Here is a 14,012-nt window from a genome sequence, read left to right as displayed (position 1 = left end):
TCCATATGAGAAATTGACAGTGGCTCCTATTTACACAATTTTTCATTCCAGGATTTACCCATGTCACATCGATTCTGATCATGGAATCCTGCAAAAAGGATCTGGAATGCTGGCTTCACTCCCCTATGGTAACAATAGGCAGGCCGTTTCACCCCCCCCCCCAGCCTGTAGCGACAGTGACCACGGATGCTTCTAAGATAGGGTGGGGGAACATTATCTGGGACACACTGTTCAAGGGTCTTGGCAGGAACACGAGTACCACTTGCACATCAGTGTCTTGGAGATGAGAGCGGTGCTTCTGGCGTTGCAAGCACTTCAGGACTCTCTATCTACAGGGACTATAGCAATTCAGATGGACAATATGTCGGTAGTATGGTACATCGAGAAGCTCTACGAGTTTGGCAATGGACGATGTCTTCCCAATGCTTTCTGGTTGCAACGCACATCCCAGGGAAATCCAACGTGATAGCGGACAAGCTCAGTCGGACTATCCTGATGCCTCATGAGTAGTCCCTGAAGCAGGAAGTTGCGGACTTGATTTTTCGCAAATGGGGCCAACCATGCTGCTATCTGTTTGCCACCCCCCTTAACAAATGCAGCAGCTACTTTGCCCTAGTCCCGCCACCGGGACAGTCACCCAGGAACGCACTTCTTCACGATTGACCCCGGGACTGCTTTACGCCTTTCTACCTTTTCCCCTGATCCCAAAGGTTCTTCAGAAAGCACAGTCATTGGGTTGCAAGCTAGTCCTTATTGCCCTTTACTGACCTCGTCAGATATGGTTCCCATTCTTTTGGCCTTACCTGCAGGGGGAGCCTTAATCTTTTGATGCATCAGTCTGTGGCTCTCCATCCTTCCATTCAAACTCTGAAGCTCACAGCTGGGTTTCTCCACTTCCGGTCTTAGCCAGGCTTCCCAATGTTTCTCCGGCAGTTCAACACATTTTGATTTCCTCCCATAAGCCCACTTCTAGGAAACTTTATGCTAGAAAATGGAAGAGGTTCTCTTGTTGGGCAGGCAAAAATCAGGTTGATTCCTTTACTGCTCCCATTTCAAAGATTCTTGAATTTCTTGCTGAAACCTTTGACCGAGGAGCAGCCGCAGCTACCATCCAAGTTCAGTTAGCTGCCATTTCCCATTTCCATATGGGAGAAATGGAGTCCAGTATCATGTCCCATAGGCTATGCAAGGCATTCCTAAGAGATACTACCCTCTTAAGACCTCCAATAAGAGAACCTCTCCCCCCGGATCCAAATTTAGTTTTAGATGCTCTAATTTTTTTTCTCTTTGAACCATCTGCTTCTTGTCCAGTCAAATTTCTGACTTGGAAGACCCTTTTCTTAGCTGCAATTACCTCAGCTAGAAGGGTTTCAGAATTACACGCCTTATCTATTCATCCTCCGTACTTGTTTTTCCATAAAGATCATGTTTCTTCCAGAACCCACCTCTCTTTCTTACATAAGGTATGTTCTGACTACAATTTGAATCTATCCATAGAGCTTCCTGTTTTCTTCCCCAATCATGGCAACAAGGCAGAGTATAAGCTTAATCAGTTGGATGTTCGTAAACAGTTGCATTTCTATTTACACAGGATCAAGGACTTTAGAAAATCTGATCAATTGTTCATATCCTTTGCGGACAATAAAAAAGGTTGTGCAGTCACAAAGGTGACTTTATCAAAGTGGCTTTCAGACACTATAAAACATGTCTGAGTTGCATAAACAAAACCTTCCATGGAAAATTAAAGGACACTCAACAAGGGCCTTGGCTACCTCTATTGCTTTTCAGGCCAGACTGCCTTTGGATTCGATCTGTGCAGCAGCTACATGGGCTAATCCTCATACCTTTATCACTCATTACAAAGTAGATGTAGCCTCCCGGAACAGGGCATCCTTTGGTTCCACGGTCCTGAAGAGTTTTTCCCAGTGAACCACCGAAGAATCAGGTGCTGGGGACGCTGTCCCAAACGGCAAGAATGAAGGCGAGATATGGACAACATAACATAAAGAAGTTATGTACTCACCATATCTTTCCATGTTTGTTGTCCTTGATCTTGCCTTCCTTCTTGTGTCCCACCCTCCTTCCCACTTCCTGGAGGATCGAGAGGAATCCCTTGTTTTTATTGGTTATTTTGGCTGGGTTTCCTTTATACCATACCTTATAGTCAGTCTTAGTCTACTCCTGTTACTCTTGCAGAGGGGTTACATCTTTATATGTAGGTGTCATCTGATATGTAAAATAGAGTACATCTCTTGTCTATTTGTATGGTCTAGTACTGGGTCATCACAAATGAGATTTGGGTAACTACCGCTAGGCATGCTGGGATGCGGTCTAGCCTCGAGCCAGTAAAAACTCTCGAGCGATGATATATGGCCGAGTCGGAGCTGAGAATCTGCTTCAAGCCCAAACAGCAAGAAGGAAGGCGAAGATAGAGGACAACAAACATGGAACGTTATGGTGAGTACATAACTTCTTTTTATTTATTTATTTTTTTTACATTTGTTTGCCAATGCTTTGCTAATAAAAGGTATCTTTTTTTTTTCAGGTATTGTGCCATCTTCTGTGGTGTTAACGGGCTTTCAAGTGATGTCACGCGTTTTTCTGACCTGGGCTGTAACAGATAGTGTTAAAGAGGTGAGAGAAGTCAAGATGATGAATGTGCTGAGTTTGTTCACCACTTTGCAGTCGGAATGCTAATTTTGTTTTCATTATGTGCTTCACTTAGTCAATGGTTAGATTGCACTTTGTCTACTACCTACATGGATTAGTAGTCCACTGTGTTGTGTATTTCAAGCTGTCATATGACAGCTAAATGTAGTTCACGGTTATTTAGCTGTCGGCAATTTACTACTGAACATGTTTAGAATCGTATACTTGGAAGGTCGAGTCAAGCTGTGCAAACCCATCATTCTAACTGTTGAAATGTAGAATACCAGCATTACTGACTGTCTGAACTTGCCCCCCCCCCCTTCCAGATCCATGTTGGCGCTTGATCCTGGGTTTGGAATGGTAGGGAGTTTCAGCATTTGAAATAGTTTTTGGGTTTGCCAGTATTCAGCATGACTATTTCGAGGAAGGTTTCAGTGAATGCTTGATTCGACCTTCAGAGCATCAAGCATTCAAGAGTAAACCTTTAAATCAATAGCTGTCCTTAGTTTGATTGGTACATCACTCAACAAAATCAAAGTGGTGTTATGGCAATGCTGGGGACCTTTAGCTCATTTATTTCAGTGAGTGAGTGCCTCTGTCTTCTACACTACACTACAATGAATGTATAAAATCATCAGCATATGTCTTTTTCTTTTTTCATTTATTCCTTCCTTCATTGTCTGATTTACCTGTTTAATCCAATTCAGGGTTGCTGTAGACTTTCTGAATTTTTATTAATTAAGCGAGCATACTAGGCAAGAACTAGCTGAGGAACTTGGGTTTTCATTTCCTCATCCTTCATTGCAGCAGAATATCTGATAGCATTCCTCTGCTGGTTTCAAGCAGTTTAGTGGATGTCGTATCAATGTTAGAACATTAAATTTTGAACTTTGAAGGATAGAACATTACATTTTGAACTTTGAAGGATTATGTGGTTTGTTCAAGAATATGAATCTCTGCTTCTGCTTTTTCTAAACACTACTAATAGTCATTAATACTTGCAGCTTCAGGTGCTGTAGTCTTGGAAATTGGCTTTTGCCTTTGGGATTATCTCCTCTATATACTCTACATTTATTTATTTATTCTGTTTGTTTCACAAACTTGTGACCGTTTTTACTGATGTCCTTCAAGGGTGCATCTGCAGTCATCACATATGGGTTGTCCTGCCTCAGGCAGCCCTTCGGTCGGCCGGATTCCAAAGTCTGGGTCCGGCGTCGGCTGATGTCGCCCTTTCCCCGACGTCAGAGCGCCTGGGGTATAAAAGCGTCAGCCGACGCCATCTTCCTCAGTCTTTCTTGCCGCGTGGTGCCCGAAGCAGAAGCAGTTCGCAAGTGCCGGTCGGCCAGCTCCTGTAATTCAGCTACCGAAGACTTCAAAAGCTAAGTACCCCATTGGGGACTCTTTCTTGCCTCAGCCGATGTCAGATAAAGTTAATAATTGCTTAACTTGTGGGAAACAAATACCTCATAAGGATTTCCACTCTTACTGCCTCCCCTGCCTAGGCCCAGACCACGACGTCTTGGCCTGTCCAGCCTGTGTTTCCTTCAACCGACGCACTCTTAGATGTCTGGCGGAGTTTGCAGAGGAATTTTTTGGGGCTAGTTTTTCATACAATATGCCGTCGGAGACTCCGACTTCACATTTGACAAAGAAACGGAAGGACAAGGACCGACACGCGGGCTGCGGTTTCGGCTGAAAACACGGCCAGGCCTACCGCGAGTGTCTTGGTCTCGGCTGAAACAGAGTCGTTGGTACTTCCGACCCCCGAAACCGCTCAACCGACAACCTCGGCCCCGGAGGCCCCTGCTGAATCGGTTATTGAATTTCCTTCAGGAACTGGTGTCTTGGAAACTTCCGACACCATTCCTCTAGACAAAACTACACCAGCACGTGGTTCAGCTAGGCCTCCTGCATCCATGTCCATAAAGGCATTCACCAGGGCTAAAGCTGCTAAACATACAAAAGCTATGCCTCCCAGGGTTATTCCTAAGGGACCCTCTACAAGTTCACAGATTCTAACTTTAACAGAGGACCTTATTTCCTTAATTAGGGACTCTCAACCTCCTCTAGACAAAAGGCCCAGGGTTGAGCCCTCTGATCCCCACTCCTCAGAGGAGGCCTCTGATGGTTCTGCTCTCTCGGACTACCAGGAGGAGGCTTTTTCGGCCTACGAGGATTCTGATGCAGAGGACTCAATCCCCTCGGCCTCCCCTCCTGAAGAGCTATCCTTCGGGGAGACCCTTCACACTATGAAAGAGCACTTCAAATGGCAGGGCCAGGAATTCTCTGATTCCAGGAAAAGATTAAGAACTTTTCTGCATTTACCTCAGCATAGACCTTTGGCTATTCCTCCTGTTTTGAATGTCATTGATGATGTGTACTTTGAGTCTAGCATAACCCCTGACACTCTTCCTCCGGCCCCTGTCAAACCCGATAGGTACTACAGGGTCCCGGGCTCGCATCTTTTACTTTACAAGGCCCACTCTGCTGATCCAGAAACTATTTCCCAGGGCCCTAAAGGGGTTGCAGCTGCCACTACTAAAAATCCACTCCCCTCTGAAAGGGAGTCCAGGGCTTTAGAGAGATGGGGTAAAAAAGTGTATACTTCTGCTACTCTTTCTATGAGGGCATTGAATTGTCAATTTCATATGATACAGTACCAAGAGTATTTGTTAGATGAATTGCATAAGAAACTGTCTTCACCTGAACCCCTAGATCGCAAATCACTTCAGGATCTGGTACATAACTCCCAGCAGGTTAGCAACCATTTCTTACAGTGTGGTTATGATGCATTGGAAGCTTCATGTAGGTCAGCTATGACAGGTGCAGTCATACGTAGGCATGCTTGGCTGAAGGAACAATCTGTGCCAGACCATGTTAAAGCTAAGCTTCTGGATGCTCCACTGGAAAAGCAAAAGTTATTTGGCTCCACTGCTCAGGAGGTCTTAAAGAAATTTGAGGAAAAGGCAAAATCTGTACAAACAGTCAAAGATTTTCTACAAGTCCAACCACCAAGATTCAGCAGAAATTGGCCTACCAAGAATTGGTCCTTTCCGGACACAGAAAGATTTCAGAGAGGCAAGAACAGGCGTGCCAGAGGTAGAGGGCAAGCTAGAGGCTCCTACAGAGGGCGTCAATGGCAGCCTCCCAACCAGAGAGGTAGTGCAGGACCTACAACTGCTGCACAAGGACAGGCTCAATGACTTTGCTTTGACTCCGCCAACCTGGGCTCAATTAGAAGCACCTTTGGGCGGAAAGCTTTCTTTATTCTCAGAAAATTGGCACAGTATTACAAGAGACAAATGGACACTGCAAATAATAGACAGAGGATACAGGTTCCATTTTCACACATTGCCAAAAAGAAAAGGCATGCCAGACCTGCCACCAAATCAAAGGGCAGAGGCTTTGAACCAAATCTCCAACTTAATGCAAATGAAAGCTATAGAAAAGGTTCCTCTTTCAGAACAAGGCCAAAGTTTTTATTCCAGACTATTCCTTGTTCCAAGAAAAGAAAATCAATGGAGGCCTATTCTTGACTTGTCCGCACTGAATACTTATCTCATTGTGCCAAAATTCAAAATGCTGACTCTACAGCAACTCCTTCCCATGCTGGGCAAGGGGTCTTCGCTGGTGACTCTAGACCTCAAGGAGGCATACCTGCATGTCCCTATAAGACAAAGTTGCAGAAGACACCTCAGATTTCTTGCAGGTTCAGAGCATTATCAATTCTCAGCATTGCCCTTTGGCTTATCTACTGCACCCAGAACATTCACGAAATGCCTGGCATCAGTAATTGCACACTGCAGACTTCAGGGGATTCAAATATACCCATATCTGGACGACTGCCTTATACAAGCGGACAGCCAACAAACTTTGGTAAAGGACTTGAATTATGCCATCCACCTACTGCAGGCCTTGGGATGTACAGTCAACATTCACAAATCAAGACTTGTTCCATCCCAAAGAATAACTTTTCTGCGTGCGGATCTAGACACAACCACCCAAATGGCTTTTCTCACAGAAGAAAAACAAAGACAACTACCGGATTACTTCAAGAATCTGACAAGACAAACTCAGCTGACTGCAAGGAAAATCCTGCAGGCCCTGGGTTACATGGCATCTTGCATTCTTCTGATTCCACAAGCAAGGCTGCATATGAGGAAACTACAATGGTACCTAAGGAGTTCATGGACTCAGCACAGTCACAGCTTAGAAACTTTGATCCCACTCATTCCATGCCTCCAAAAGGAATTTCTGTGGTGGGCTCAAGCAAGCCAGTCAAACAGGGGTCTGCCCTTCAGCAAGCCAGTAGCCAGCCAAATAATTACAATGGACGCTTCAGACCACGGTTGGGGAGCACACATGGAGGGCAGATGTATTCAAGGACTATGGTCACAAAAGGAGCTTCGCATGCACATAAACCATAAGGAAATGCTGGCAGTGATGCATGCAATCGAGGCCTTCAAACTCTTTCTGCACCAAGGCCACCTGCTAATAAGGACAGACAACACCACAGTTATGTGGTACATAAACAAGCAAGGAGGCACCCATTCCTACCCTCTTTGTAGACTGGCAATGAATCTATGGGAACTTTCATTGAAACTCAGCATAGAGCTGCAATCCCAGTTTGTGCCAGGAAAGGACAATATACTGGCGGACAGCTTAAGCAGAAATATCATGGATGCACACGAATGGATGCTGCACCCAGACATCTTCCTACAGATAACACAATCATGGGGAAGGCCAGACATAGATCTTTTTGCCTCCCCCCACAATCATCAGCTGAAGAAATTCTGCTCAAGGACATACCACCCACAAGCATGGAAAGTGGACGCCCTATCTTTCAGCTGGAGAACTCTAACAGTGTATGTATGCATTTCCACCTCTTCCATTAATGACAAAGGTCTTACTGAAGATCAGGACAGCGCAGCCAAAAGTGATTCTGATAGCTCCGGACTGGCCAAGACAGCACTGGTACCCACTGTTAAAGAGCATGTCACGCACGAAACCATGGCCTCTTCCTCAATTGCCACTTCTCCTGACACAGCACAATTACAAAGCTCTGCATTCCAACCTGAAAACCTTGCAACTAACAGCCTAGAAAATACCTTGACTCCTCCTCAGGATAAGCTATCCAAGAGAGTGAAGGATATCATCATGGAAGCTCGCCGGCCTTCCACAAGAAAGACATATTCAGCAAAATGGAAAAGATTTCACACTTGGAGCACCACAAAGGGCCTAGATGCGACAGTGATGAACATGGCACATATCCTGGAATACTTGGCAGAAATGCTCCACAGTGACCTGTCTTACTCTTCCATTAAAATTCATGCTTCAGCAATTTCAGCAGAGTACAATACTGATCCACCTGTCTTTTCTCATCCTCTCCTAAGACAGTTTCTAAGAGGAATTAAAAACTTCAATCCTCCAAGGAAACCTCCAGTGCCTACTTGGGACCTTAACTTCATGTTGGAAAAACTAACTCTGCCTCCCTTTGAACCAGCAGCATCGGCAGAACTACAGTTCCTGTCTTGGAAGACCGCCTTCCTTCTGGCCATAATCTCAGCAAGAAGAGTATCTGAGTTACAGGCCCTCATGGCAGTACAGCCATTTCTTATTTTTCATCAGGACAGAGTCTCATTGAGAACCAGTCCTTCAATTATGCCAAAGGTGGTATCCAGGGTCTCATTAAACCAAGCTATTCACCTGCCTACCTTCTTTCCAAGTCCACAAAACAAAGGGGAGAAACTTCTGCACACCCTGGACATACACAGACAGTTGCGCTACTACTTGGACAGAACTAAAAGCTACAAAAAAACTGACCAGCTGTTGGTAGCATATGCTGCTGGTGCACAAGGAAAAGCAATTTCCAAACAGACCATTTCAAAATGGATAGGGAATTGCATTCGTTTTTGTTATTCCTTTCATGGAAAAACTGTGCCAGCTAACATTAGACCTCATTCCACCAGAGCCACAGCCACCTCCACAGCCTTCTTAAGAGGGGTGGCTACCAAGGACATTTTAGAAGCTGCTACATGGAGCTCCGTGCAAGCATTACAATTTACCTTTATATTCCAGATCCAGAGCAGGCTTTGCTACGGCAGTCCTGCAGGGCATTTTAGCTACACCATCCTTTACATAGATCCTCCACCCCCAGATTGGCTATGGTATTCTACCCATATGTGATGACTGCAGATGCATCCTTGAAGGACATAGTGTACAGTTTTGTACCTACCATAAATGTAGATGTCCGATAGGTATGCATCTGCAGTCAGGTTTATCCTCCCTCCTTCCCCTCTTTGGTATTCATTGGGTACCTTTCCCTCTCATAGCTAGCTGGGGTTATCTATTATGGTGTATTTGTTTTATATATATATATATATATATATATATATATATATATATATATATATATATATATATATATATATATATATTTCTGTGCATGTTTGGAATTTATTGCATTTCTCCAAATTTAGCCTTCCTTTGAGGGCAACTGGCATCTGGGGCAAGAAACACTGAGGAAGATGGCGTCGGCTGATGCTTTTATACCCCAGGCGCTCTGACGTCGTGGAAAGGGCGACATCAGCCGACGCCGGACCCAGACTTTGGAATCCGGCCGACCGAAGGGCTGCCTGAGGCAGGACAACCCATATGTGATGACTGCAGATGCATACCTATCGGACATCTACATTTATGGTAGGTACAAAACTGTACTTTCTTATTATTTGCATGTAACTTTGTACTGTATTTTGTTCAATTTATTGACCATTTTTAACGAGGTTTTCTTTTTTTTTTTACTCTCTATTTTAACTCTGTATGTTAGCGTTGTCGCCTCACAGTAAAGACGCTGTCCGGTTTGATTCTCAGCTAGAGCGTCTTCTGCTTGGAGACTTGCGTGAATGGGCATACCTTCGTTGAAGGTTGTGCGTCAGGCCTGGTAAGCCGGTACGTAAAAATCAACTGCAACTCATTAGCGGACCGGAGTTCCGCTGTGGCGACCCCTAACCGGGAAAAGCCGAAATACACAAACAAACAGTGTTAGCTATGCCTATGCTTAATTTAGTTAACAAATGGCAAAAATAAATAAAATAAATGTATACTTTTTTACATGTATAGAATTTCATTGTTGGTGACCAGAAAAACAAGAGTAGAATCATTTTTGCCCTGTTAAAGCAATTACATTTACAAGAAATTTGTAATATTTTCTGTTTCAGCTTATATAAAGTTTTCATTCCTGTTATTTTTCTACATTAATAACCAGCAAGTGTTGTTGCTTTTTCTGACATCTAGGCATCATATCTCTCAACCTCCAAACATTAAAAATCATATCATTGGTCTTCAGAATAACATAGCAGAGGGTCAGAAAAAGGGGTACTTTTTCACAATAACAATTTATTTAATAAACTATATACCCATAAAAAGGTTTGACTTTGAGGAACACAGTAAATCTAGGACAAGCAAAACAAAATTTGAGGTCCAAGATCATAGTATTGTGCCTACTGTATATCATAGCATTTGAGGGCTATGCTAGGTACCCTTCTTCCTAAGAGAGAGAGACATCATGTCTGCCTCTATGATGAGAAGTCGCCATTAGTTGGCAGTTTATTCTTATCATAGAAAGGAAGAGACCATGGTCCCCCAACTGGAATGGAGCATCAGTGTGCTTAGATAGTCGCCTATTGTTAATACATTACCACCTATGGCTACAGCCTTGGAAGTCCTTATGGGAATAGGCAAGGAACTAGGGTGATTCCGTTTAGTTTTGGGTGAAGGTGCAAGTGCAGATCTGATGTCCTTCAAGAATGCAACTGCAGTCATAACATATGGGTTGTCCTGCCTCAGGCAGCCCTCAGTCGGCCGGATTCCAAAGTCTGGGTCCGACGTCGGCTGATGTCGCATTTCTCTCCGACGTCAGAGCGGCTGGAGTATATAAGCATCAGCCGATGCCATCTTCTTCAGTCTTTCTTGCCGCGCGGTGCCCGAAGCAGAAGCAGTTCGCAAGTGCTGGTCGGTCAGCTCTTGTATTCTTCGAAACCGAAGTCATTAAAAAAGCTAAGTACCCCATTGGGGACCTTTTCTTGCCTCAGCCGATGTCAGAAATTACTGAAAAAGTAAATAATTGTTTGTCTTGTGGTAAACAAATACCTCATAAGGATTTCCACTCTTACTGCCTCCCTTGCCTTGGCCCAGACCACGACGTCTCGGCCTGTGCCACCTGTGCTCGCTTCAACAAGCGCACTCTCAGGTGCCGGGCTGAGTTCGCTGAAGATTTTTTCAGCGAAAAATTTGATTATACAATGCCGTCGGAACAACCGACAATGCAGACTCCTAAGAAACGAAAAGACCGGGACCGACATCCTCGGCCCGCGTCTTCCACCGACACCACTCCAAAACTAACCGCGAGTGCCCCGGTTCCCTCTGAGGTGGTTATTCCACCGCTCCGAACCGAAGACACCGCATTACCGATACCTCCAATACCGGAGGCCACTCAGACGCCAGTTATTGATTTTCCTCCGGATACCGAAACAGAGGAAATGCCCGAGACCATTGCTGTTGATAAGGTCACTCCTGCACGTGGAGCGGCTAGGCCTCCCATGTCTATCAAGGCCTACACACGTGCCAAGGCAGCCAGCAAGTCCAAGCATCTTACTGCTAAAACCTTACCTCAGCCTACTCCTGAAACTCAAATCATGTCCATGACCGCAGATTTAATTTCCCTGATCAGAGGTTCCCAGGCCCATCCTGAGAGAGGATCCCAGCCTCCTCCTGATAAGAGGCCCAGGGTTGAACCCTCTGACCCTCTTCCTTCAGATGAAGATTCTGAGGACTCTGTTCACTCTGAAAGCCAGGAAGAGCCCTTCCAGACCTATGAGGATTCAGATGCAGAGGACTCCATTCCCTCGGCCTCTCCTCCTGAGGATATTTCTTTTGGGGAAGTTCTGCATTCCATAAGGGAGCATTTTAAGTGGCAAGGCCAGGAATTTTCAGATTCCAGAAAGCGCCTTCGAACCTTCCTCAAAAAGCCTCAACACAGACCCTTAGCTATACCTCCTGTGCTTGATGTTTTGGATGACTTATACTCTGACTCCAGTGTTACCCCTGATACTCTTCCTCCTGCTCCTGTCAAGCCTGACAGATACTATAGGGTCCCAGAAACCCATTCTCATTTATTTAGGGCCCATGCTGTTGATTTAGAAACAATTTCCCAGGGGCCTAAAGGGGTTTCAGCTACCACCTCCAAAAACCCTTTGCCTTCCGACGCAAGGTCCTTAGAGAGATGGGGGAAGAAGGTTTACACCTCCACTACTTTATCTATGAGAGCTCTCAATTGTCTCTTTCACATGTTTCAATATCAGGATTTCCTGTTAGATGATTTACAGAAAAGATTGGCCTCTCCTGAACCTTTAGATAGGAAGTCTTTGCAGGAGGCTGTGCATAATTCTCAGCAGGTTAGCAATCACTTTTTACAGTGTGGATATGATGCATTGGAGGTTCATGTAGGGCAGCTATGACAGGGGCGGTCATTCGTAGACATGCATGGTTAAAAGAACAACCTTTACCAGATCATGTTAAGGCAAAACTTCTTGACGCACCCTTGGAAAAGAACAAGCTTTTTGGTGCTAATGCTAAAGATGTGTTAAAGTCCATTGAGGAAAAAGCCAAGTCAGTTCAGACAGTCAAAGATTTCCTCCAGGTTCAGCCGCCCAGATTCAGCAGGAACTGGCTTTCTAAAAACTGGTCCTTTCCTAATCCTGAAAGATTTCAAAGGGGCAAAAACAGGCGTGCCCGAGGAAGAGGGCAATACAGAGGATCCTACAGGGGACGACAATGGCAACCAGCAAACCAAAGAAGTGACACAGGGGTTTCTCCTGCCCCGCAGGGACAAACAGAAGCTCCTTTGGAAGGAAAGTTATCTCCGTTTTCAAAAAATTGGCACAAACTGACAAAAGACAAATGGATTTTGGACATTATAGACCACGGTTACAGGTTCCACTTTCATACCTTGCCAAGAAAACAAGGCATGCCAAACCTTCCACAAAATCAGAGGGCAGAGGCTATCAAGCAAATTTCTCTGCTTGCTCAGATCAAAGCAATAGAAAAAGTTCCACAACCAGAACAAGGTCAGGGGTTTTATTCAAGACTGTTCCTTGTTCCAAGAAAAGAAACTCAATGGAGACCAATACTGGACTTGTCCGCTCTAAACACTTTTCTCATAGTACCAAAGTTCAAAATGCTGACTTTACAGCAACTCCTTCCCATGCTGGGCAAGGGGTCTTGGCTGATTACTCTGGACGTCAAGGAGGCATACCTGCATGTCCCTGTCAGACACAGCTGCAGAAGATACCTCAGATTTCTTGCAGGGCCAGAGCATTATCAATTCTCAGCATTGCCATTTGGCTTATCTACTGCGCCCAGAGTATTCACGAAATGCCTGGCATCAGTAATTGCTCATTGCAGGCTCCAGGGGATTCAAATCTACCCGTACCTGGACGGTTGCCTCATACAAGCGGACAACAAACTAACCTTGACAAAAAACTTGAACTATGTCATACACTTGCTACAGGCTCTGGGATACACAGTCAACTTTCAAAAGTCAAGACTTCAGCCATCCCAGCAAATAACCTTCTTAGGAGACAAACTAGACACAGCCTCTCAAATGGCTTACCTGACAGAAGACCAGCAAAAGAAGTTAACTCATTACTTCAACAGTTTAGTAAAGCTCACCCAGATGACTGCAAGGAGTTTCCTACAGGCCCTGGGTTACATGGCATCCTGCATTCTCTTGGTCCCACTAGCAAGACTACACATGAGAAAGCTTCAATGGTACTTAAAAAGCTTATGGTCTCAACACAGCAACAACCTAGAAGCAACTATTCCACTCATTCCATGTCTTCAAAAGGAATTTCTATGGTGGGCCACAGTAAGCCAGTCAAACACAGGCATGTCGTTCAAAAAACCTCAGATAACACAGACAATGACCACAGACGCCTCAGACCTTGGATGGGGGGCGCACATGGAGGGCAGATGTATTCAAGGGCAATGGTCCCCAAAGGAAACACATCTGCATATCAACCAAAAAGAAATGCTAGCAGTAATGCATGCCATCTAGGCCTTTGGAAAACAACTTCAACAAGGCCACCTACTAATACGGACAGACAACACCACTGTGATGTGGTACATAAACAAGCAGGGGGCACTCATTCTTACCCCCTTTGCAGACTGACAATGAATCTTTGGGAAAAATCACTGGGTCTAAACATACAGCTACAATCCCAGTTTGTTCCAGGCAAAGACAATGTTCTGGCGGACAGTCTAAGCAGGAATTTCCTAGACCCCCCGAATAGAGGCTACATCCAGAC

At 44.9% G+C, this 14,012-nt stretch overlaps 1 protein-coding gene across 1 annotated transcript in view; it reads left to right on the top strand.

Annotated features, from left to right (window-relative positions):
* The window catches only part of HACD2 (3-hydroxyacyl-CoA dehydratase 2), a gene marked incomplete in the record, with an annotated part of 841,606 nt that overhangs the window by 314,999 nt on the left and 512,595 nt on the right, over positions 1-14,012 (top strand). Inside the window, 1 exon segment of the mRNA XM_044074914.1 lies at positions 2,546-2,634. Coding sequence (XP_043930849.1) covers positions 2,546-2,634 — 89 coding nt within the window.

This window comes from Protopterus annectens, chromosome 6.part0 (assembly GCF_019279795.1).
Source record: "Protopterus annectens isolate FY-2018-M chromosome 6.part0, PAN1.0, whole genome shotgun sequence".
Taxonomy (NCBI): Eukaryota; Metazoa; Chordata; order Ceratodontiformes; family Protopteridae; genus Protopterus; species Protopterus annectens.
The sequence above is the reverse complement of the archived record's forward strand: the minus strand, read 5'-3'. Positions and strand labels throughout refer to the sequence as shown.